The 22,738-nt window shown below is 53.2% G+C and overlaps 2 protein-coding genes across 3 annotated transcripts; one reads left to right on the top strand and one right to left on the bottom strand.

Annotated features, from left to right (window-relative positions):
- The first annotated feature begins 623 nt into the window (after positions 1–623).
- Positions 624–5,707, top strand: ELOF1 (elongation factor 1). 2 transcript variants are annotated; one of them, XM_049876956.1, is made up of 4 exons: positions 624–689; positions 4,335–4,468; positions 4,639–4,709; positions 5,012–5,707. In XM_049876956.1, the coding sequence occupies exons 2-4, from the start codon at positions 4,353–4,355 to the stop codon at positions 5,074–5,076; spliced, it is 252 nt and encodes an 83-aa protein (XP_049732913.1). In that variant the 5' UTR covers positions 624–689; positions 4,335–4,352; the 3' UTR covers positions 5,077–5,707. The 2 variants fall into 2 exon arrangements, with proteins under 2 accessions (XP_049732913.1, XP_049732912.1); XM_049876955.1 differs by lacking the exon at positions 624–689 and adding an exon at positions 697–904.
- Positions 5,708–7,908: 2,201 nt separating this feature from the next.
- CNN1 (calponin 1) lies at positions 7,909–14,535 on the bottom strand. The gene is made up of 7 exons (XM_049876954.1): positions 14,380–14,535; positions 12,434–12,555; positions 9,943–10,009; positions 9,699–9,836; positions 9,379–9,489; positions 8,773–8,919; positions 7,909–8,691 (listed from the first exon to the last, which is right to left on the bottom strand). Exons 1-7 carry the CDS (start codon positions 14,440–14,442, stop codon positions 8,446–8,448), a joined length of 894 nt encoding a protein of 297 aa, XP_049732911.1. The 5' UTR covers positions 14,443–14,535; the 3' UTR covers positions 7,909–8,445.
- Positions 14,536–22,738: the final 8,203 nt, after the last annotated feature.

Genomic DNA, 22,738 nt, shown 5'->3' with positions numbered 1-22,738 from the left:
AGAGAAATCAAAAGTCACTTCTCTGTTCAAAATCCAAAAAAAGTCCCTAACATGGACCAGATCCCATGTGATGTGGTCCCTGCCTGCCTATCCAACCTCATCTATATTATAACTTCCATCCTCCAAGTGTGGTCTGGGAGAGCACTATGGACGTCACCTGAAAGCTAGTAAATCCAGACTCTCAGCTGAAGCTTTCTCCTCACCCTGGTTCAGCCATACGGGTATTTTCTATTTCTCAGCACTGGGATATCTGAATGAACAGTGTCCGAGGTGGGGGTGAGCCAGGTGGCCTGTGGGGGTCTGAGGCTTGAACTAGAGCAGAAAACAAGTGAGATGTCTCCAGAAAATGCGGCGGCCGAAAGTGAGGCCGCCTTTCCAGTAGGGTCGAGCTCACCGCTCCCGAAACGCGGGTATGGCCGTTCTTGGGGACTGACTGAAATGGTGGCCGTGTGCACCGCGACAGTTAAATCAGCATCCTCAAGCAGGGAACCGCGAAACCGCCGCCAGGCCTGGGCTGCGAGTACGCATGGGCAGAAGAAGCTGAAAGAGGCGGGGCCTGCTCGCAGGGCGGTCCCGGCTGGAGGTGGGCGGGACGTGAGAGGAGAAGAGGGCTTTCCGCTTCCTCCGGGAGCCGGAAGTCGCTGTCACCGGGTGAACCGGTCTGTTGCAACGAGGGAAGGCGAGCACAGGTGACGGTTCGCGCGGGCGGGCGTTGGGTCGGGTTGTCCCGGGCTTTCTTCTACTGGGGAGCGCTCACAGGGTCCTGGAGGAGACGGCGGGGACCCCAGGCCTGGGGGATGGCCCATCGGGGAGCTTGATTCTCCCGGGCCCCAACCAGGTAAACGCGGCTGCTCAGGGGCCTGGCTCCTGCGGACGGCCGTCGGGAGGCGACACCGAAGCCCGGGTGAGCCTGGAGGGACCACCCACTGGCTGCCTCTTGAGTCCTTCTTCCGAGTCCTTCTTCCAGCCCCTGTTGGCGCGCCTGGGTCTTATGTCACCAGACTGACAGGCCGAGGCCTCTGAAGTCTTTATGTGGAGGCCAGCCCCCTTTCCTAGGGACGGGGGGCGACAGTCACTGGGTTAAACAGGAAGATTCTGGGGCCCATCCTCGTAGATCCTGATTCAGAAGACTTATTTAGTCATTCAACAAATAGTTATTGAGCCCTTAAGGTATGCCAGGCACTATTTTGAGTGCTGAGGATTCAGCAATGGACCAAACACAGGCCAACATCTGGGTTTCGCTGCTCCTTTCCTCTTCTGTCGCTTCTCATACCCTTGTCTGCATTGCTGAGCTCAGTCGTATCACTCTCTTTCTCGAAAAGGCTTACCCTGCCTCAGGGACTTTGCACTTCTCAGTCCCTCTGCCCGGACTGCCTTGTATGGCTGCCTTCTCTCATCATTCAGGACCAGCTTAAATGACACCCAGAGAGTCCTTCCCTCTCCACCCTTATCTGAAGTAACCTCCCTTCAGAAGCATTCACTTAGCACGATTGCATTAACCTCATAGCACTTACCAATATTTGAAATTATTTCATTTATTAGTTTACATGTATCTGTCTTCCTCCACTACAATTTAAGTGCCATAAGAGCAGACTCCTTGCTTGCCTTATTTATTGCAGCATCACTATGGTTTAGTGTAAGGCCTGGCATTTGTTCATTCACTCATTCAGTAAATATTTATAGGTGCCAACTCCATGCCAGGAGCAGTTCTAAGATCTGGAGAGATAGCACTGAACAAAGAAAAGACACAACTTCCTGCCCTCATGGAATTTACAATTTGGAGGATGAGTGGATGGGCATGGGGGTGCAGGGAAACCGATGAGGAGGCTGCTGTGATGATTCGAGCCAGAGATGACTGTGACTCAGACCAGGGCGCTGACCATGGAGGTGGTGAGAAGTAGGCAAATTCTAGATACATTTTACAGGTAGAGTGGCACAATCAGATAAGAAGTATAAGAGAGAAAAATTGAGGATGAATCCAAAGTGCTGGGCCTGAACACCTGGAAAGATAGAGTTGCCATCACCTGAGATGAGGAAGACTTTGGGAAAGTGGGTTGAACTGTCAGGAGCTAGGTCTTCTACAAGTTACATTTAAACGTTATTAGACATCAAATAGAGGTGTGGCGGAGACATGTAGATGGGCAAGTCTGCAGTTCAGGGAAGATATGCCTTGGAAGAAGTACGGCCAGAATGCTCCTTAGAAGCAAGGATGGTGAAACTATGTCTCACATACTTTGGACGTGTTATCAAGAGGGACCAGTCCTTGGAGAAGGACATCAGGCTTGGTAAAGGGTCAGCAAAAGAGAGGAATACCCTCAACAAGCTGGATTGACATGGTGGCTACAGCCGTGGGCTCAAGCATAGTGATAGTGTGAGGATGGCACAGGACCGGGAGTGTTTTGTTCTTTTGTACATAGGGTTGCTATGAGTTGAAACCAGCTCGAGGGCACCTAACGATGACAACATTGTGGCCAGAGTTGGAAGTCATCAGTGTAGGGGGCCACAGAGATTGAGCTCCTGGGCTCTGTTATCATTAGAACAGTCTGGTGGTGAAGAAGCAGCAGAGGAGAATGAAAGGAATCACTAGGGAGGTGAGGGGTTGGGACAGTGCATGGTTCTGAGAGCCACACAAGAAAGGCAGGAGGAGAGACGAAAAGTGACAAGTGTCCTGAGGAGTGAGGACTGCCTGTTGGGGTCGGCAGCATGGTGACCTTAGCAGGTAGGGAGGAGCGGAGAGAGAATAGGAGGGAACACAGCGAGTCCAGACAGCTCTATACTAGAAAAGCCAGCAAAGAGAAAAGGTGGTAGCTGGAAGAGGTGGTTTTGTTTTTTGTTTTTTTTAATGATGGAAGAGATAATAACTATATTCGTTAATGATTCAATGGAGGGAAAATTTGATGTTGCAGGAGAGAGAGGAGATGGGATCCAGGGCACAAGGGAACAAGTTGCTTTTGAGGGGAGCACAGACATTCTTCCATAGCAAAGGAAGGAAGGTCAGGTGGGTGGTCCTGGGGGATTGTGCATGCTCTCTCTGGTTGCTTCTGTTTACTCAGTGAACTGGAAGCATCCTCAGTTAAGAGTGAGAGTGTTATACAATGAGTGATGGATAAATATGAATGAAGCTCTCATCTTTATTCTGCTAGAACCAGCCTGGGGATGGGGATGGAGGGGTTGACAGGATCAGCAATGGCAAACACAGAGCCCTGAGCACAGAGCCTGGCATGGGAGATGTGTGCAGTGGGAGCTGCTGCTGCTTCCCTGCTTGGCTGCCTCCAGGACATCTATTCTTGGGGTCCCTCTGGCACCTGAACTCATCATTTTCCCCAACACCCTGTTCTTCCTATCCTCATACCACCTTCTCCACCTACCCACCAACCGTGTTCCCCACCAAAAACTTGGAGTTATTTGGGACTATTCCTTCTCTTCCAGCATTCACTTGCTCTGTTGGTCTCCTCAACCTCTCAGTCCCCTACTGCCATCCATCCACCCCCAACAACCCTGTCCTGATTCTGAATTTATCTTCATTCAGACTTGACTCATACTTCTCAGTTTCTTAAAGACACAAAGTGGTTTTGTTCTTCTGCTCCCTGTGGCATTCAGGACCCATCCAGACATTAGAAACCCTCCTGTTTCTGATTCCTCTTCATCCCGCCCCTGAGACACTACCCCAGTGCCTTTGCACGTGCTATTTCTCTACTTGCGATGCTTTTCCCCTACTTCTATGCCCAGCAGTCCCTTGTGGATGGAGAAGTACCCCAATGGGCCCATCTGGAGGCTCTGTTAAATCTCCCAAGTGTGACTCTTCCTATATGGCATTTGCACATCCCTCAGCAAGAGGAACACCCAGCATAATATCCCTGGCTCCTGAGCAGTTAGGTTCTGTCCAGCCCTGTACTCCTGGCCCTTCGTAGGGTATCTCATATCATCCTCACTAGGAACAGTGGCTTCCTGGTGTAGGTGCCCACAATGGCTAGGACGGGCCTGTATCTTTACTCATGTCATCCTCAAAAGACCCATCTGAGATGAGCTGAGGCACAGAGAGCTTAAGTAACTTGCCCAGGGTCATGTCAGTGGGGGAGCCGGGGTTGGAACCCAAGCCGCCTGGTGCCAGAGCTTGCTCAAAGCCCTTCCTCCCAAAGTACACTGTGATTAGCCGCCTACCTGGGGACTAGGTGCCTCGTTCCTCGGAGGCGGAGGCTCAGGCGCTGTTGTGGCAGTCCTCCCTTCACCGTGGGCCAGTGCCAGGCCCTCTTCCCAGCCTGCTTCTAGAGCATCGAGGCTGGAAGAGCTCTGTGGGTCCCACAAATCACTGACTTCTTCCTACATATATGCAGGTTCACCCTCCTGGGGATATGGGACGCAGAAAGTCAAAACGGAAGCCACCCCCCAAGAAGAAGATGACAGGCACCCTAGAGACGCAGTTCACCTGCCCCTTCTGCAACCACGAGAAGTCTTGTGACGTGAAAATGTGAGTTGGGGGGCAGAGCAAGGGATCCTCCCTCGGTCAGGAGGTGGCTCTTCCCCAAAGCTCCAGCCTGTTCTCCATTCAGGGGCAGACTGGTTCTGTGCCTCCCAACTGGGGCGGTCATCAGGCACAGGACTCTTTGCTCACCAGTCCCCTAATTCCTGCCATTTCAGGGACCGTGCCCGCAACACTGGAGTCATCTCTTGTACTGTGTGCCTAGAGGAATTCCAGACGCCCATCACATGTATCCTTGGAAAACCAGGCTTTCCAGTGGGTGGAGGTGGGGTGGTCAGGGCTGCCTTGCCCAGGGCATACACTGCTCAAGGGCACCTGCCCACAGGTGAGGGGGCTGGAGTGCAACCCTTGCTCTGTTGGCTCTGCTGGGTGCCCTGGTACAGAGCTGCATTGCCCATGGGTGCCTTCTCTTGACTTGCATGGGGTGACAGGGTGCAGGACAGGGGTCAGGCTGACACTGGTGTGAACAGCAGAGGCCTGTGTGGGAAAGGGGTCCAATGCCACCAGATGCCCTTGACCTCAGCGGCTCAGATCTCTCAGAACCAGTGGACGTATACAGCGATTGGATAGATGCCTGTGAGGCGGCCAACCAATAGCAGCACAGAAGACCCACCCCTCGCACCCGCCCACTGTGTACCAAGCCAGAGACATTCCAGGGGTGCAGGGTGTGGGTCCAGGGCTGTCCCGGCCCTCTGTGGGCGTGGGTTGATTGTGTGTGGCTGCAAGCGTGTGTGACTGCAAGTGTGTGTGACAGTGCCCATGAGTGTGTGTGTGCTAGTGGACACAGGGTGGAGTTGAGTCCTTGCTGGGGCTGAGGGGCCTGAACTGGCCTCACCTGGCTCACAAGCCTTTGGCTTGCTGCCTTCTCCTGGTCCTTGACCCTCCCTGGCTTTGGGGCCTTGGCTCCTCCTTCTGACATCCCTGGGTGCGGGCAGATCCAGCAGAGGCTGCGGCGGGGACTTCTCCAGCCTCTCCTCGCCCACCTCACCAGCACCTTGCCCATTTTAACTGGACTTTCCACCTTCCTTCCTTGCCTTCCAATGCCTGAAGCCTGGGATTTGAAGCCACAGTCTCGAAGGCCCCGTGGCTCCTCCCTGGCAGGGCCTGGACTACCCATGTTAACCCGAAGGCTCTGTTTCATGTTTAGTTGCTTTTGTAGAGGAAGAAGGGGCTGGGTTGGGAACAACTATCAGTCACAAGTCCTTAAATAAAGTTGCTGGTGCCAGACCCCCGGCTGTCCGTGTTTTCCTGAGTTCTGGGCCTGCCTCTGTGCCAGGGACTCAGTAGGGAAGCCTTCAATTTCAGAGGCAGCCCAGCGGCCTGTTGGAGGTGGGAGTGGGTCATTCCTTCAAACTGTCCAATGTTTAGTTCACCCACCAAGCATTCAGGGTGAAACAGGGTCAGTGCTAGGCATTTGGGACACTGAAGAACCAGACAGACATCTAGCCAGGCAGTTACAATGACAAATGAGTCCAACAGGGCCCCGGGGGAGGCGGTCAGGGAAGGCTTCCTGGCAGGGCAACATGACTGAGCTAACACTTGAGTGTAACCTCATGCCAGGCGCTGCTCTCAGGGCTAGTCTGTGTTACCTCTTGCATCCCAACTGCAGCCCTGTGGTGGGGTGCTGTGGTTAGCCCAGGCTTGCAGATGAGGAAACTGAGGCCAGAGAGGGGAGATCTCTAGCCCAAGGTTCCACAGCTAGAAAGTGGCATAGCTGGGACTTGAACCCAGGAAGCCTGGCTCCAGAACCCTCTTTCATATACTTCCTTATGAGTAAGACTGGTTGGGGGTGGGGGGAGGGCTAGGTTATGGGAGCAGCTGGGCCATCCAGGAGGTAAGACTAGTCGGGGCTGTGGGAGGAGGGAGACTGGAGAAGGCTAGCATCCACGAGAGAGGTTGCGATCCTGTTTTGGAGGGTGGCGAGGAGTCTTGGAAGGTGGGAGGCAGAGACTAGCCTGTGCAGCAGAGCAGAGGGACAGCACAGTGCATTCGCATGATCTCATGGGTGATGGGCCTTGACACCTGGGTGGTTCTAGCTCCCCCACCTGGCCTTGTGAGCCTGAGCAGCAGGTGACCTGTGCTTTGGTGTTCTCAGTGGTACAGTAGGAAGGATGCTAGGGCTTCCTCCTGGGGCCATGCTGAGGATGAAGGTGCAGCTGGGAAGCACCGAGCACAGGCCTGGCACAGTCTGGACAATGGATGTACCCAGGGCAGTGGTGGATGTGAATGCCAAGCTGGCCCAGAAGCCCTGGCCACCAGGCTGGGCTGCTGGTCTAGCGTGTGTCCCTCAGGACCCACCCTGCTCTAACATGCCCCTCTCTGGTGCTCCTGCTTCCTCTAAGGCCCCAGGTAAGGTCCACCAGCCCTGACAGGAGACAGCAGATGTGGGCAAAACGGTGAGCAGGTGCCGGGGGCAGGGTACACTCAGGTCCAGTGGAAAGGGGGCTTGTTCCTCTGGCATCCAGGGCCCGCCTTCCCTACTACCCGCCCACCCCAGTCTCACAGGCTAAGTGCTAATATGGTGCTGTTCTCCGAGGAGCCAGGGCCTTGGGCCAGGCATGGATCCTTCCCGGCACAGCTTCCCCGCGCCAACCCAGAGGGATCACGACTCAGCGGTAGCCAGGCCAAGAGCGCCCGGAATTCGGTTTACAAGGCCCCAGGGGCTGTGTGCGTCTGTACATCCGGTCTCTGGTGTCGGTCTCTGGTTTCTGTCTCTGCAAGTCCCCGTGTTCCAGCCTCAGCCCCTGCCCAGGGCTGAGGAGAAGGGGAGAAGACCGCGGTGTGCCTCCTCCCTGCATTGCTGCATCCTTGGAGCCCTAATAGTCAGCTTCCAGGCAGGATGGCTGGGGCCTCCCCTCTGTGGGAAGAACAGTTTCCCTTCTCAGAGTTCCCTCGGAAGCGTGGGCAGGTTAGGGCTCTGCCTATAGACTGGGTCCTGGGCTGCTGGCCAGGCTCAGAGCCCAGCCCTTAGAAGAGGGCTGAAGAGGGCCAGCCACACAGGTGCAGCCATGCCCCATGTTAAGCTACTCAACTGCTCTGTGCCAGTTGGTACAGGGCCATTGCCCTGAGCCCCCTACATGGCCACCCCCCCCCCCCACAGCCCCAGACCCCAGTCATCTCTCCACAAGGCAGGGTTAAAGGTTCACCCTGCCCAAGGGGCCTTCAGAACACCGGCCATTGTCCATTCTCATTGGCCAGTGCCTGGACCTCACCAGTGGTTAAAGGTGTGGAACGTCACCTCCTGTCTGCAGGCTTCCCCTGCAGCCCCACGAAGCTCACTGTCCCATTTTCCCAGTAGGAAAACAGGCTCAGGAAGGGACTTTGTCGCCTAGCTGAGTGGCCGTGAGGCTTGAAGGGAGGAGGGGGTTATAGGAGGGTTAGGAGGGTGTGTGTTTTAGAGTGTGTTTACCGGAAATGGAGTATATCTGCATGGGCATGTCTGCATGTGTGTTAGAGCCACACAGGCTCCCGGAGGCCTCGGGTGATTTTACAGCCATTTATTGTGCTCCAGTGAAATAGAAAAAGTGCTCACATTACAAACGCCGCTGTCACGTTCATGTACGCCAGTCGCTGCAAACCAAACCGCGTGTGTCCGCTGGGTCTCTGGGCATGCAGTTTGCTCCCCTGTGGGAATGGGGTGGGGACAGGCCAAGCCTGGGCTCTGGGGGCATTGCTTGGGGGCTTCTTGTCCTGGGGCACCCACCTATGAGGGAGTCGGGGGACAGCTGGAATAGCCTTGCTCAGTGCATCCTTTGGGATGCTGTTGGGAACACCCTGGCTCTATGTTGGACCCTGCAGTGCTGCAGGAAGGAGGGCCCCCTTTCTTCCCACAGACCCCCCAGTCTGCTCTCCCCAAACTCTAACCCTGTAGGCAGGTGCCAGGGGGCTGGAGGACGCCATGCAGGGGGCGAGGGTCGGCTGGGCCTGGCTGGGTCCGGCCGAGAGCAGCAGGCAGCCGCCAGCCCCTAGGCTGAGTTATAATAGTTGTGCTGGTGGTGGTTGTGGGCAGGCTCGCTCAACTCCGGGTATTCGGACGTCAGGCAGTACTTGGGGTCGTAGACCTGGCGTGGCAGCCCATACACTGTCATGCCCCTCTGCGAGGCTCCCTTGTTGCTGCCCATCTGCAGGCTGACGTTGAGCGTGTCACAGTGCTCCATGCCCAGCCCTGGCTCAAAGATCTGCCGCTTGGTCCCAGGCGCAGTCATGCCAGCCTGTGGAGGGGCAGTAGGGTCAGGTGGTGGAGATGGTGAGGATCATGGGTCCCACCAGCCCCCTCCACAACCCACACACACCTGGCTGGCTCCCTTGTTGGTGCCCATCTGCAGACTGATAGTGGCCTGGTCCAGGGGTTGGTCCGTGCCCAGCTTGGGGTCATAGAGGTGGCGCCGAGTGCCGTAGGCTGTCATGCCCTGCTGGCTGGCGAACTTGTTGGTGCCCATCTGGGGAGCAAGGAGAGTCACCCCAAGTGTTACACAGCCTCACCATAGGCCATGAAACATAACTGAGCTCACTGGGCACAGCACTCTAATGAGGCGCTGTGTCTACCTGAGAGAACACTGAGGCCCAGAGAGGGCCTGTCACTTCCCAGGGGCACACAACCAGTAAGTGGCTCAGAGCACCAGTGTTCAAGTCCAAACCCACCATTCAGCAACTGGGGATCTTGGCCAGTGAGCTAGTTTCTCCAGGCCTCAGTTTCCTCATTTGTATAAAGGGCATGATGATAACAGTATCTACCCTCTAGGGCTGTTGGAGGATTAACTAGGTTAGGGTACAGAAAGTGCTTAGCACAGTGCCTGGCATATAGTTTAGTTAATACCAAATATGGTGTCTCCAAAAGGGTGCCCTCCTGGCGTCCTTGACCTCACAGCTCAGCAGCGAGACTGAGGAGCAGGCAGTACCTGCAGCCCAATGATGTTCCGCCCTTCTCTTAGCTTCTCCGGCTCAAATTTCCGCTCCTGCTTCTCTGCATACTTCACCCCCACATCCACTTTGTTTCCTTTTGTCTTGGCCTGAGGAGTTGAAGGCAGGGACTGATCAGGGCTCCTCTGAGCTGCATTGTCCCAGTGGCGACTGTTTGTAGCCCCTGCTCCACCCCTCCTACCTGTGCTGGGCTTGGCCACAAGGGGCCCATTTGCACCCCAGCCTGGGCAGTGCACAGCTCACCTTCTCAAGCCCTCTTCCAAGCCCTACTCGGTGCCCATCCTTCACCCACACTCACCATGCTAGCCAGGGCCAGGAGGGTGGACTGTACTTGGGTATGGTTGGTGTTCTCAAACAGGTCGTTTGCCTCAAAGATGTCATGGGGCTTCACGCCATACTTGGTGATGGCCTTGATGAAGTTGCCGATGTTCTCCAGCTGGTGGGGATCAGGCAGCAGTCAATGGTGGGAGGGTTGCGGGGTGGCAGTGGAGTTCTCAGGGGCACGTGGGCAAGGGGTTGAGAGAGGTTGAGTCTGGGCTCACCTGGTGCCAATTTTGGGTTGACTCGTTTACCTTCTTCACAGAGCCTGGCTGGAGCTTATTGATGAACCTACAAAGAGTAGGGGAGGAGAGTGACAAAGGTGACCCTTTCTTACTCCCATCCATGTCCAGCCTATCATGGGAGGGGGTCAGGATGACAGTCGGTGGCAATAGCCATTTTGTTGTTTCCCACTACAGTTACCTCTACTGCCCACCAACACCACCAATTGCCGTCAAGTCTATTCTGACTCATGGCAAGCCCATGTGTGTCCGAGTAGAACTGTGCTCCATAGGATTTTCAGTGGCCGATTTTTCAGAAGTAGATCTCCAGGCCTTTCTTACCAGGCACTACTTTGTGGATTTGAACCTCCAACCTTTCAAGTAGCAGCTGAGCATGTTAATTAAACATTTGCACCAAGGGACTCTGTCTCAGCTGCAACCCTGCCAAACCACCCCACACACACTGTCAGCTCTGAGATGGGAAACCAGCCACAGGGAGCTAGACTCAGGTCCCCAATCAGAAAGGGTCCTTATATACAAGGTTCATTCCCATGCTTGCTGGCAACCACACCTCAGTCTTTGTTTCTTTTGCCAACCTCTACACAGCAGAGAGCCCATAGCTCAGGCCTTGGGTCTCTTCTCTGACTACCCTGACCCCCTTGATTTCATCCAGTCTCTTGGCTATAGATGCCATTGATATACACAACACCCCTACCTCAGCCCAGACCCCTCACAAAACTAGCTCCCTACGTGAGCATCTCAAATCAGACACACCCCACTCCAGCCTTCTAATGCCCACCTCCCGCAAAGCTCAGTCCTCCCTCATTCTCCCCATCTCAGTAAATGGCAACACCATCTTTCCAGGTGCTCAGCCAAAGCCCGTGGAGCTGCCCTGACCACCTCCTTTCCCTTTCTTTCACCCCCACATCTGAACCCTTGGCAAGACCTTTGGCTCTGCCTCCTAAATACATCCAGAGGCCACGGCTTCTCACCACCTCCACCTTCCACCCTGGCCTGAGCCACCAGAGTCTCTCAACCTGGGCTCTGACAGTGGCCTCCCCACGCACTCTCAGCTTCAACACTGTCCCGTATAGACCTGTCTTCATCTAACAGCCAAAACGACCTTTTTAAGACAGTTCAGATTATTCCCAGTTCAGAATCCTCCAATGGTTTCCCTTCTCCTTCAGCATACAATCCTAACTCCTTAGCATGACAAACGCCTCTAGTTAACTCCGTGACTTCATCTCCCTCCACTTCCCCTGACTCATTCAGTGCTGGCCATGCTGGCCTCCTCTCTGTTCCTTGAACTCACCAGACACACACCCACTTCAGAGCCTTTGCATTAGCTGTTCCCTCTGCCTGGAACCGTCTTCCTTCAGATATCCTCACAGCCCTCTTCTTCACATCATCCAAGGCTCTACTCAAATGTTACCTTCACAGGCCTTCCCAGACCATCCTACAGAAAATAGCGAAACACCCCTTCCTCCCAAATGGTCTCCATAGCACTTACCTCTACAGGTAAACTGAACCAAACCCATTGCCATCCAGCCAATTCCAACCCATGGCAACCTCTACAGGCAAGTAAGTATGTGCTTATTGGATTCCTTGTTTACTGTCCATCTCCTTCCACTGGAACTAAAGCTCCAGGAGCATAGAGACTCTGATTGGCTCATTGTCCCCAATGCCTAGACCAGTGCCTGGCACACAGCGGAAGCTCCATAAATGCATGTTGCATGAAAAATGAGTGAATGACTCAGGCTTGAGCAGCCTCATGTCTGAGCTGGGACACAAGGGTGGTCCCCTTGTTACCCTGTCTCCTCATTCCTTGTCATTGGCAGATATGATGGAACAAGGTCCCACCCCAAGCACCTAGGACTTGGTAAGACTTTGCCTTCAGAAAGTTTCCCAAAGAGTCACTGTGGCCCTCACAGTCACCCCGACCCGGGTCACACTCAAGGATGCAGATAGGGCCTGGGCTGGGGTCAGGGCTCCATCCTAGCATTAGCTAGGATGGAGTCCTGACTTGGAAGACAAGAGGTTTGCATCCCCTTTGGTGATTAGGTTCTGAGGTGAGTAGTAAATCAGGACCCACTTAAATTACTGTGGCACATCATCATATCTCCAAGCCAGGGATAAACAGCTGTTATTGCTCATTGCCTTTTAGCAATGACCTCTCTTTCTTATGACTCTGGAAGCCACAGATAGGACTGCCCTGTATAGCACCATGGATAAGATTAGATTCTGGAGTGGTTTTGGCTGGAATAGCATGGGACTTTGGGCAATGGGCTTTACTTAACTGAGCCTGTTTTCTTTGTCTGTGAAATGGGCACAATGATTATTTGCCACCTTGGAAGACTGTTTTGAGGTATCAGATAATAAAGTCCCCAACACAGCTCCAGGCTCATGGTTGCTTGGGAGGTTGAGGGAGTAGAGACGTATGCCTGGGTTGGAGGATGACCCAAGGCGGGATCTGGGCCATGAGTGTCCCACTCACTCGCAGAGAATGATGCCATCTTTGAGGCCATCCATGAAGTTGTTGCCGATGCGACGTCCTGTCACCCCCTCGATCCACTCGCGCAGCTCCTGCTCCCGCTGGTGGTCGTACTTCTGGGCCAGCTGGGGTGGGGGGCACAGAGAAGGTGGTGAAGACACGGTACACGGTGGGCTGGGCTCCCTGGGCCCAATCCGAAGCTCCATAGGCCTGTTCTCCTTCCTCGTCCCTTCCCAACTAAGGCAATTCTGCGCCCATTGGGGGCTGGGGTGGGCTGAGGGCCAGGAGTGAGGTGGCACCTGCCCAGGGGGCCATTCCGGGCATTCTGAGGTTTGGCACCAGAGAATCCAGACAAGGGGGAGAAGCTGGGCCTCCTGGTTCTCGCTCCAAACTTAGGGCTTAGCTTCCCCACACCCTGCCCCCGTCTATTCCCTACCCCTCTACCCCTCTACTGGAAGAGTAGGTGCCTCAGGCAGGGGAGTGGGAGACCTAAGAAGGTGCCCCTAAATCTGGGCTTCGTCGTTCATCGCTGTGTCTCTCAGTGTCCCTCCAGGTCCACATTTCTCTGGGCTCTGTCTCGGTGTGGGTGTGGGCTTGTCTTTGCCTTAGTCTTGCCTCTGACTCCTGGTGTGTGTATTTCTCTGTCTGTCTCTCCCCCGGCTCTGTAAGTGTTTTCTCGGCACTGTCTTGGTGTCCCCATCTCTCTGGTTCTATACTCCATCTTTAGAGGGAGGATTGGGCTTGTCGCTCTTCCATCTCATTCTGGGTCTCTGACTGCAGTTCCTGGCCTCTGGTGGGGGCTCCTCAGGCTTCCCTTTCTGCCTCTCCATCCCTGTCTCAGTCTTAGTTTGCTCCTGTCTCACCCTCCCTCCCTACCTGTTTCTCTGTTGTCTCAGTTTCCCGGTATTTCTCTCGGCTCCTCTCCCCACTTTGCCCCCCTTCTCAAGAATTCTCCATCTCAGCATAGACAATCTCCCAGCCCTTGGGGGTCGGGCTGCCCCCTTCTCCTGGGTAAGATGGTGAGGGATTTGGGAGGCAGCAGCCCCCTCACCTGGCCCTGCCGCCCCCCTTCCCCACCAGCCCGGCTTTATAAAGCAAACCAGCCCTTATATAGCGCGCCTGGCGGGCCGGGCTCCCTGAGGCCACCTTATATGGCGCGGCAGCTCTGCTGGGCTGGCGCTGGGGGCGGGAGGGCGAGGGGGGGGGCTCTGGGATCTGTCTCCAACTGAGCACCCGCCCCCCTCCTCCAGTCCCAAGGATCCCCCAACCCAGTTTTCAATGCCAGCTCTTATCTTTCTCGCCGTGGGACCCTGGGAAAAGCCACCGTGAGCATCAGTGTTCCGGTTGTCAAATGCCACTGGGACTCCTCCCCTGGCAGCACTCATGGGAGGATTCCAGTGGGGTGCGGATTTCAAATTCCCTCCCCTGGAGAGGCTAACCCTGTTCCTGACCCCGAGTCCAGGGTCACGGCTTTGTACCTGCCTCCTGTTGGACCCTGGCTACATGCTTCTCCTCTCTGAACCTCAATTTACCTATCCATAGATCTCTGCTGTGTCCGTGATGCCTGCTCCCTACCCTGCCCACCTGCCTTCCTCCCCCCCTCCCCCCCGTGATCTTCCACACTTTCTGGGCCTCACTCTCCAGGAACCTGAGTTGTCGAGCCTCCCTCCAATTTCTTTGTCAGGCTGGGAGTGTGGAAAAAAACAAGTGGGTACCACGTCCTCTCCAGGAACATAAAGGGTTAACAGGACTCTGATCAGGTGGGGATCTCTGTTGATTTGTGTCTCCCTTCATGCCCTCCATAAAGCCCCCTACAATAGCTGAGGGCTCTGGATGCTCATGACGGGGAGGAAGGCAGCGTCCACCCCTTGTCTCTCCCCCTTTCCCTCTCAGGTTCCAAGTCACATGGAATAGACAGGAGGGGGTTCAGGGATGCCCTCCAGCCCTACCTTGTTCTTGACCTCAGCCGACAGCCCGTAGGCAGGGCCTCGGTTGAAGTGAGCAGAGGACATGCTGGCCGGTGGGCTCTGACGGGCAGAGGGGGCACTGATGGCAAGGACCGCTGCAGCAGCTGAAGCTCCGTCTGTCTGCACACTCTTCCCTCCTCACACGTTTTTGAAGCTCTGGAGGCGGCCGGGCGCTTCCAAAACTGTCCCATTGGCCACAGGGGCCTGCCAAGGGGCGGGGCACCCCCCACCTCAGCCACCCCCCTTGTGATGTCAGGGCCTTGGTATTGGAAGCTGATTGTGTCATTGTTTCCACCTAGGGGGGCAGCTTGGGTTTTCTTGCGGGGGCTTGGCCAGACAGAGACCTCCAGTGCTCCAGTGTGCCTCCCCCACACTGTCCACTGGGCCCCTGACTGGGTCTCTCTGTCTCTTTGTCTCTGTCTCTGAAGCCATCTCTCTGTGATCTGAGGTCATTTTTCTTCATCTCTCTGGGCTAACTCTCTCCCCCTTGAGGCAGGACTGTCGCCTGTGGTAGTTTAGTGAGCATCACCCTGAGTTTAACTCTAGGCACTAACAGTCTATAACTTTAGGCAAGTCCTTCCCCTCTCCAGACCTCTGTTTCCACAGCTGTCAAGTGGGCTAATGATAGTACTTGCCCCATAGCGGGGCTGTGTTGACCAAAAGAAATACTCCTTCTGTGTCCCCAGCGCCAGAGGGCCTGAGCTCAGGCAATAACATTGTCTCTGCTGAGGACCTGGCACCCCAGTTTTGCCCCCTCCATATTCTCATAAGCTCTTGGGAGAGCAGAGATCCAGGCCCCTACCCATGGGTTGCCTGCACCACAGCGTGACTGTGCCAGTGGGTACCAGGCCAGGAATACCCCCCTAAGTCCCTGTCACTGCCAGGCCAACCTGGAAGGGGCACCTGTAAGCAGCTCTCCCTGAACCACTGGAGTGGATAACACACCTGTACTGTGCCACATATGTCAAGCTGGTGATGGTGACACTTGGATGACTGTGGCCTTCCATACACTCACCACACGCTGAGGGTATGGCTGCAATACCCTAATATGACAATAGCCCTTATGTCAGGCCATATTCCAAGTGCTACACATGTATCAACTCAAGCCTGGTAACACCCTAAGAGGCGGATGATATTATACACACTTTATGGATTGGGAAACAGAGGCACAGAAGTGCAGAATCACTTTCCCAGTGTCACACTGCTTGCTAGTGGCAGAGCAGGATTTGAAGCCGCCCTGCTGCTGTGAGGCTAAGGCAGGGTTTCTCAACCTCAGCACTGTTGACATCCAGGGCTGGCTAATTCTCTGTTGTGGGGCCTTTCATAGGACTCTAGTGCATCCCTAGCCTCTACCCACTAGATGAAAGTAGTACTCCTCAAGTTGTGACAAACAAATGTCTCCAGACATTGCCTAATGTCCTCTGAATAGGGGTAGATCACCCGTTTAAGAGCCACTGGGCTAAGATACTGGAGTTCTTTGGTGGTACAAAGGGTTAAGTCCTTAGCTACTAACAAAAAAGTTGGTGATTTGAATCCACCCAGAGGCACCTTGGAAGAAAGACCTGGCAATCTACTTCCAAAAGATCAGCCATTGAAAACCCTGTGGAGCACAGTTCTAATTTGACTCACATGGCCTCACCCTGAGTCGGAATCCAGTGGATGGCAACTGGTTTGTTTTTTGTTTTTTTGAGTGGGGGAGGCTAATGCTAAGGACAAGTTGATGGTGTATAATATGTTGAAGACCCTAAGATACATTAAATGAGCTAATAATTAGTGCCTGGTGGCCCAGTGGTTAAGCTTGGCTGCTGACCAAAAGGTGAGCAGTTCAAATTCAGTAGCTTCTCCTTGGAAACCCTATGAGGCAGTTCTACTCTGTCCTATAGGATCGCTATGAATCGGAATCAACTTGATGGCAAGGGATTTTTTTATATGCAGGCATTGTTCTAAGGGAAACCCTGATGGCGTAGTGGTTAAGTGCTAGGACTGCTAACCAAAAGGTCAGCGGTTGGAATCCACTAGAAGCTCCTTGGAAAATCTATGGGGCAGTTCTACTCTGTCCTATAGGGTTGCTATGAGTCGGAGTCGACTAGACGGCAACGGGTTTGGTTTTTTTTTTTTTTTTGGTTTATTGTTCTAAGTGCTTTGGATCTATTAATTCAATAGCCCTATGAAGTGGGATATAAGATTTTGCCCGCTCGACAGATGGGGAAAGTGAGACACAGGCGAAGCCAACTCCCCGGGGGACCCACAGATCGAACGTCGCGAACCGGGATCGAAAGCGCGCAGACACCTTGCTACTGCCCATACTGCCCACGTTCGGCGACCCTCGAAGGTCCACAGATCGCTACCGCGCATGCGAGGACTGGCGCCTCGACCTGGCTTGCGGCTGGTGCCCCCTGGTGGCCCAGAAGGGGCGGGAGCGTCATCCGGGCAGCGGTGACGCGCGACGCTGACTCACTCCGCCCCGCCCCCCACCCCCGTCGGCTGCTGCTTGGCCATTTATAGAATCCGCGCGGGCTCTGAAGTCACTGCCCAAGCACGACGGGGGCGGCGTGTGGGGAGCTCTTGGCATGCCCCTCACGGGACAGCCCGGGGTCCCCCTAGGAGGCGGCCCTTTCTGGGTCTGTCTCGTCCTCCGATTCCGGGTCGTGTCTCTGTATCGCTTGCTCGGTCTGTGGGCCTCTGCCTGCCTCTCTGTTGCCTAACTTTTTTCTAACTCTACCTTTGTCTCTCTCTGGGTCTGTATGAATCTGCCTGTCTCACTAGCTCTCTCTGTCTCTTCATTTTCTCCCCATCTCTGTGTCTCTCTGTGTTTCTGTTCCTTGTCTCTGTATCAGTTTTTCTGAATGCCTCTGCCTTGTCTCTCTGTCTCTCTGTCCCTCTCTGAGTGGCTCTCAGGACCACCCCGCCCATCCCACCCTGAGGCCCCAACCCTAGGGGACTCTTCCATCACTAACTGCCGGTACTGCAGTCCCCTACTCAGCTCCTATCTGGTAATTCCAAGGCCCAACCCCTTAGTTTCTCATCTAAATGAGAAGTGTCAGACCCGGTAAGGAACAGGGCTTCCCCAAGGGTCCAGGGTAGTCATAAAAGCCCTGTCATGCCTCCCCTCACCTGGGGACCCCTAAAACCTTCCTGACTCTCAGAACCATTTAAAACACACACAAATTTGTACCTGGGTGTCTCAGGGAGAGAGTCACGGCCTCCCACCCTGCACCTGCTAATCTTGGCAGCCCTGCTCTGCCAGCCCCCTCCTCGCTTAACTTTCCTTCCAGAAAGCAAGCGGAGGCTGTTCATAATGGCTTCCATTTCAGGAGCGCTGACTGTAGGCCAGGCACTGTGCCCGGCGCAATCTCTTGTAGTCCTCGCCACCATCTCAGGGAGGAAATTATTAGCCCATCTTATAGATAAGGGAGCTCAGGGTTTAGAGAAGGAGCCCTGGTGGTGCAGTGGTTCAAACCCTCAGCTGCTAACGGAAACGCCGGCGGTTCGAACCCCTCCCCCCCCCCCAAGGAGAAAGATGTGGCAGTCCTCTTCAGTAAAGATTAAAGTCTTGGAAACCCTGTGGGGCAGTTCTACTCTGTACTATAGGGCCTCTATGAGTAGGAATCAACTCCACAGCAGCAGGTTTGGTTTGGGTTTTATAATGCTACTAACTAAACTCCTGACTTTATTCAGATGTCCTGGTGTTTCTACTGACATCCTTTTTCTGGTCAGGGGTCCCTCATTGCATTTAGTCGTCACGTTTCCTCAATCTCCTTTGGGCTGTGACAACTCCCCAGACTGCCCTAGCCTTTCATGACCTTGACGCTTTTGAGGAATACCAGTGAGTTATTTTGTACAATGGCTCGCAGTTTGGTTTGTCTAATGCTTAGATTGGGTTTTTGCAATTACTGGGAAGGACATCTCTGAGGGGAAGTACCCTTCTCATCACATCACACAAGGGTGTGCATCATGTCAATAGGTCTTATCACTTATGATGTTAGCCTTGGTCCCTTGGTTAAGGTGGTATCTGCCAGGATTCTCCACCAGAGAGTTGCTATTTTCCACAGGGTTGTTTTGAGAATTGCTTGTTAAAGAGTGTTGTGCTCTGTGCTAATAGAAATACATTAAATATGTAAATGCCTGTGTTTTAATTTACTATATCTCGAAGAATAAATAAAATAAGAACCAGAGCAGGGCCATCCCCGCCTCTGCTTGCCTTAAGCAGAGCCTATTGCGCCTAGCTCAGCGCTCCAGCAGAGGGCAGTATCGTGCCCTGCTGTTGCCCACGTGGCTGTCAACGTGCTGGGGGGGGGGAGCAGGAGCCCTCCGGAGCCAGCAGCTGATTGGCTAGAGTGCCTCTCAGTTCGGCCAATCACAGAAGCCCAAACAAGGAGAATGTGCCCTGGCTGAGAAGAGATTTGGGGCATCCAAGGGGGGGCTACCTGTGCACACGTGTCCGTACAACTGTGTCTCGGAGTTCAAGGAACTGCAAAAATGACTTTATGAGGGCGAATATTCGCCTGGCCTGGGGCCACTACTACTGCCAAGACCCTGCTTGATGTGCTAATTCACCTATGCTATTGGGGGGTTTTGGGGGCTCCAGGGGAGCCCTGGAGCCACTCCGCCCCAGCCTGACATCATAGCACATTCCGCCGCAATTCGCTCCGCTCCAGCCACACAAGGCCTTTGCCATTGCCATTGCCGTTGCCTGTGTCCAAAGTTTGGTTCCTCAAATAGCCGGATGGCGCACTCTACTCATTCAGGGTTTGACTCAAAGATCGCCTTCCCTGACCACCCTGTTTCAAACTGCAGACCTCTCTTGCACCTTCTCCCTTTCCCAGCTTCAGTTTTCTCTATATCAGCTTTTAAGTATATTTTAAAATATGCATATCATGCATACTTATTCAATCTGTATGCTGAGCAAATAATCAAGAAGCTGGACTATATGAAGAACAGGGCATCAGGATTGGAGGAAGACTTGAAGCACTTACTGAGGAAGATCAGAGACCACAGCCTTCAGTATGGGTTGCACCTGAACATAAAGAAAACAAAAATCCTCACAACTGGACCAATAAGCAACATCCTTATAAACAGAGAAAAGATTGAGGTTGTCAAGGATTTCATTTTACTTGAATCTGCAATCAAAGCCCATGGAAACAGCTGTCAAGAAATCAAAGGACATGTTGCATTGGACAAATTTGCTGCAAAAGACCTCTTTAAAGTGTTCAAAAGCAAAGATGTCACTGTGAGGACTAAGGTGTGCCTGACCCAAGCCATGGTATTTTCAATTGCCTCATATGCCTGTGAAAGCTGGACAATGAATAAAGAAGAACGAAGAAGAACTGGCACCTTTGAATTATGGTGTTGGTGAAGAGTATTGAATATACCATGGACTGCCAGAAGAACAAACAAATGTGTCTTGGAAGAACTACAGCTGGAACACGCCTTGGAAGTGAGGACGGCAAGACTCAACGGCACCTAACAGCAACAACATATCATGCATAGTGTACAAATTATAGCTCCATTATTATCACTTCTCTTACCTTTTGATCAAGCTATTAAAAAAAACCTTGCCATCGAGTCGATTTCAACCAATAGTGACCCTATTGGACAGAGTAGAACTGCCCCATAGGGTTTCCAAGGCTGTAAATCTTTACAGAAGCAGACTGCCACATCTTTCTCCCTCAGAGTGGCTGGTGAGTTCAAACAGCTGACCTTTTGGTTAGCAGCCAAGCATTTAAACGCTGGCCTACCAGGACTCCTATCAAGCTATTACTTAAAGTCAAATGCACAACCCTTAATGGAGAACTCAATGAATTTTTATATATGTACACAACCATGTAATCACCATGCAGCTCAAGCTATAAAATCTTATCTACAGAACGTGAATCTTTTGTCTGTCTCCCTCACTAGACTGTCAGCTCCCAATGTCAGGAATCTTCCCCCCTCCCCCTCACTACAGTTCCTCATCGCTTAGAGCAGAGTCTGACACAGAGTGTCCACTAACAATAAATACTTGCTGAATGAATCTGGGCCTCCTCATGATGGGGTGGGCACAGCCACAGGCTCCTATGCACGCCCCCTCCACTTTGGCCCTGAGTCTTGGTCTCCAGAAGTGTTGGAGGAAGCTTTTCCACATCTGTTGAGTCCCTTCTCACACTTTGCTCTGGGGCCTGAGGACTCCCCTGCTCCATGCTGTCATGGGAACCCATGGCAACCTGGCAGGCTTCAGGCCCTGGGCAGCCTGATGCAGGACCTCCACGGCATGTTGAGGGTGTCCAGAACTAGTGTAACCAAGGTTAACAGTCCCTGAGTCTTAGAAAGGCATCACAGTCATGCCAGCTACATACAAGACTACCGCCACAGCCACACCACTCAGTGGGGACACTAGAGAGTTTCAGGGGCAGCCTGGTGTACTCAGGAACCACCTATGGACGAGAGAATGGGGGAGCACGGTTAGGAGTGAGGCAGAGAGAGAGAAGCAAAAGAGGCCCCCACATGCTCCCCAGTCACAAGCTCCCCAGCACCTGAAACTGACAAAGGCAGTGAGCAGACAGAAGTTGGCACAGAAGTTGGTTAAGTAATGCAGCCAGCCCTGGGTATGAAGAAAGATGGAGCAAGGCAGTGGCAAGATGACCCTCAGCCATGGAGAAGGCAGTAACATGGGGCTCTTTCAAAGCCCCCACCAGGCAGAGACAGAAGCAGACAGAATGCCAGCAAGGAGGAGGGACAGCTGCAGGTTAAAGGTTGGGTTGATCATCAGGAGCATCTATTCATTAAATCTCATATGTAATATTTTTTGAGTATTTACCATGTTCCAGGCCCTGTCCTAGATGCTGTCTATCTTCATGAAGCTTATAGCAATCATTTCCAAGAGTGCTTTGAGGATTACATAGCATAATGGCACCTAAAAGCCTTATTAACTGAAGCAATTGAGGAAGGCCATGGTATGGGGGATTAGGGTTAGGGTTAGTGCTCTTTGTAATAACAGTAACAACTCCTATTCATTAAGTGCTGTCTTAGTTATCTAGTGCTGCTATAACAGAAGTACCACAAGTGGATGGCTTTAACAAAAAGAAATTCTCTCACAGTTTAGGAGGGTAGAAGTCCGAATTCAGGGTGCCAGCTCCAGGGGAAGGCTTTCTCTCTCTGTCAACATGGAGGAAAGTCTTTGTTATTAGTTTTCCCCTGGACTAGGAACTTCTCAGCACAGGAACCCTGAGTCTAAAGGCCACGCTGTGCTTCTGGCTCCAGTTTCTTGGTGGTATGAGGTCCACCCGTCTCTCTGCTCCTTCTGTCTTTTATATCTCAAAAGAGATTGGGTTAAAACACAACCTAATCTTGTAGATTGAGTCCTGCCTCATTAACATAACTGCCTCTAATCTCATTAACATCATAGAGGTAGGATTTACAACACATAGGAAAATCACATCAGATGACAAAATGGTGGACAATCACACAATACTGGGAATCATGACCTAGCCAAGTTGACACATATTTTTTGGGGGGGTACAATTCAATCCATGACAAGTGCTTACTATAAGCAGGCACTGTGCTAACCTATTTGCATTGTTTCATTTCCTCCTCACAACAGCCTTATGAGATGCTTTCATTATCCCCATTTTACAGAGGCAAAGACTGAGGCTCAGTGAGAGAAAGTCACATCCCCAAGGACACACCAATTATGAGGGGCAAGGCTGGGACTCAGCCAAGATCTGCTAGACTCTCAAACTGGCACTCCATAACCTAGCACACAGTACACATGGGCGGGGTGGTGGGGAGATAGCTTGTGGTGTCTCAGGGGTCTTTATAGGAAGCAGTAGAAGCCAGAGAAGGTGCACAGTAACACAGGAACATCTGATCTCCCTGTTGCAGAGAATCAGCACCAGGTCTAGGGTGAGGCAGTGGTCAGAGGTGGGAAGGGGATGGGGTGTGACCCCCAGTCCCACCCAGCCAAATTTTACCTGCCTACCATACAGCAGATAACCAGAAACATCAGCCACAGTCTATAGGTGAGGGGAACGAGGGACCCACTGACCCTCACCCTGGATTGATCTGGCCAGTGCAGCTGGTGGCCTGGCATGGAGGAGTCAAGGCCCTCAGCTCTGCACTTGGCTGGGGTAGAGAGAAACTGTGTGTTGGCACATGAGGCTCCTTAGTGGGACCAGCCTTACTCTGGGAAACTTCCTGGAGGGGTCCCTTTCTCACCTGGACACCCTCCAGCAGTGCTGCCGGCTCTCCACCTGCCCAGAAGCAGGGAGTAGGAATGGGGTGAAGAGGGGTCTATCCATGGGGGCCCAGCTGACTCTTACAGAGCAGGGATTGATACAGATGGCCTGTACAGAGAACAAGTTGT

Source organism: Elephas maximus, chromosome 3 (genome assembly GCF_024166365.1).
Source record: "Elephas maximus indicus isolate mEleMax1 chromosome 3, mEleMax1 primary haplotype, whole genome shotgun sequence".
Classification (NCBI taxonomy): domain Eukaryota; kingdom Metazoa; phylum Chordata; class Mammalia; order Proboscidea; family Elephantidae; genus Elephas; species Elephas maximus.
Note: the sequence above shows the minus strand (reverse complement) of the source record. Positions and strands in the feature narration are given on the sequence as shown.

Excerpts from the sequence above, each read along its gene's own strand:
- ELOF1 (XM_049876956.1), top strand. The coding sequence starts at position 4,353 with ATGGGACGCAGAAAGTCAAAACGGAAGCCACCCCCCAAGAAGAAGATG. Across the intron at positions 4,469-4,638 it reads AAGTCTTGTGACGTGAAAAT|GGACCGTGCCCGCAACACTG; the intron begins GTGAGTTGGGGG and ends CTGCCATTTCAG. Across the intron at positions 4,710-5,011 it reads ATTCCAGACGCCCATCACAT|ATCTCTCAGAACCAGTGGAC; the intron begins GTATCCTTGGAA and ends TCAGCGGCTCAG.
- CNN1 (XM_049876954.1), bottom strand. The coding sequence starts at position 14,442 with ATGTCCTCTGCTCACTTCAACCGAGGCCCTGCCTACGGGCTGTCGGCT. Across the intron at positions 8,920-9,378 it reads GGAACATCATTGGGCTGCAG|ATGGGCACCAACAAGTTCGC; the intron begins GTACTGCCTGCT and ends CTTGCTCCCCAG. Across the intron at positions 8,692-8,772 it reads CCAACAAGGGAGCCAGCCAG|GCTGGCATGACTGCGCCTGG; the intron begins GTGTGTGTGGGT and ends GCCCCTCCACAG.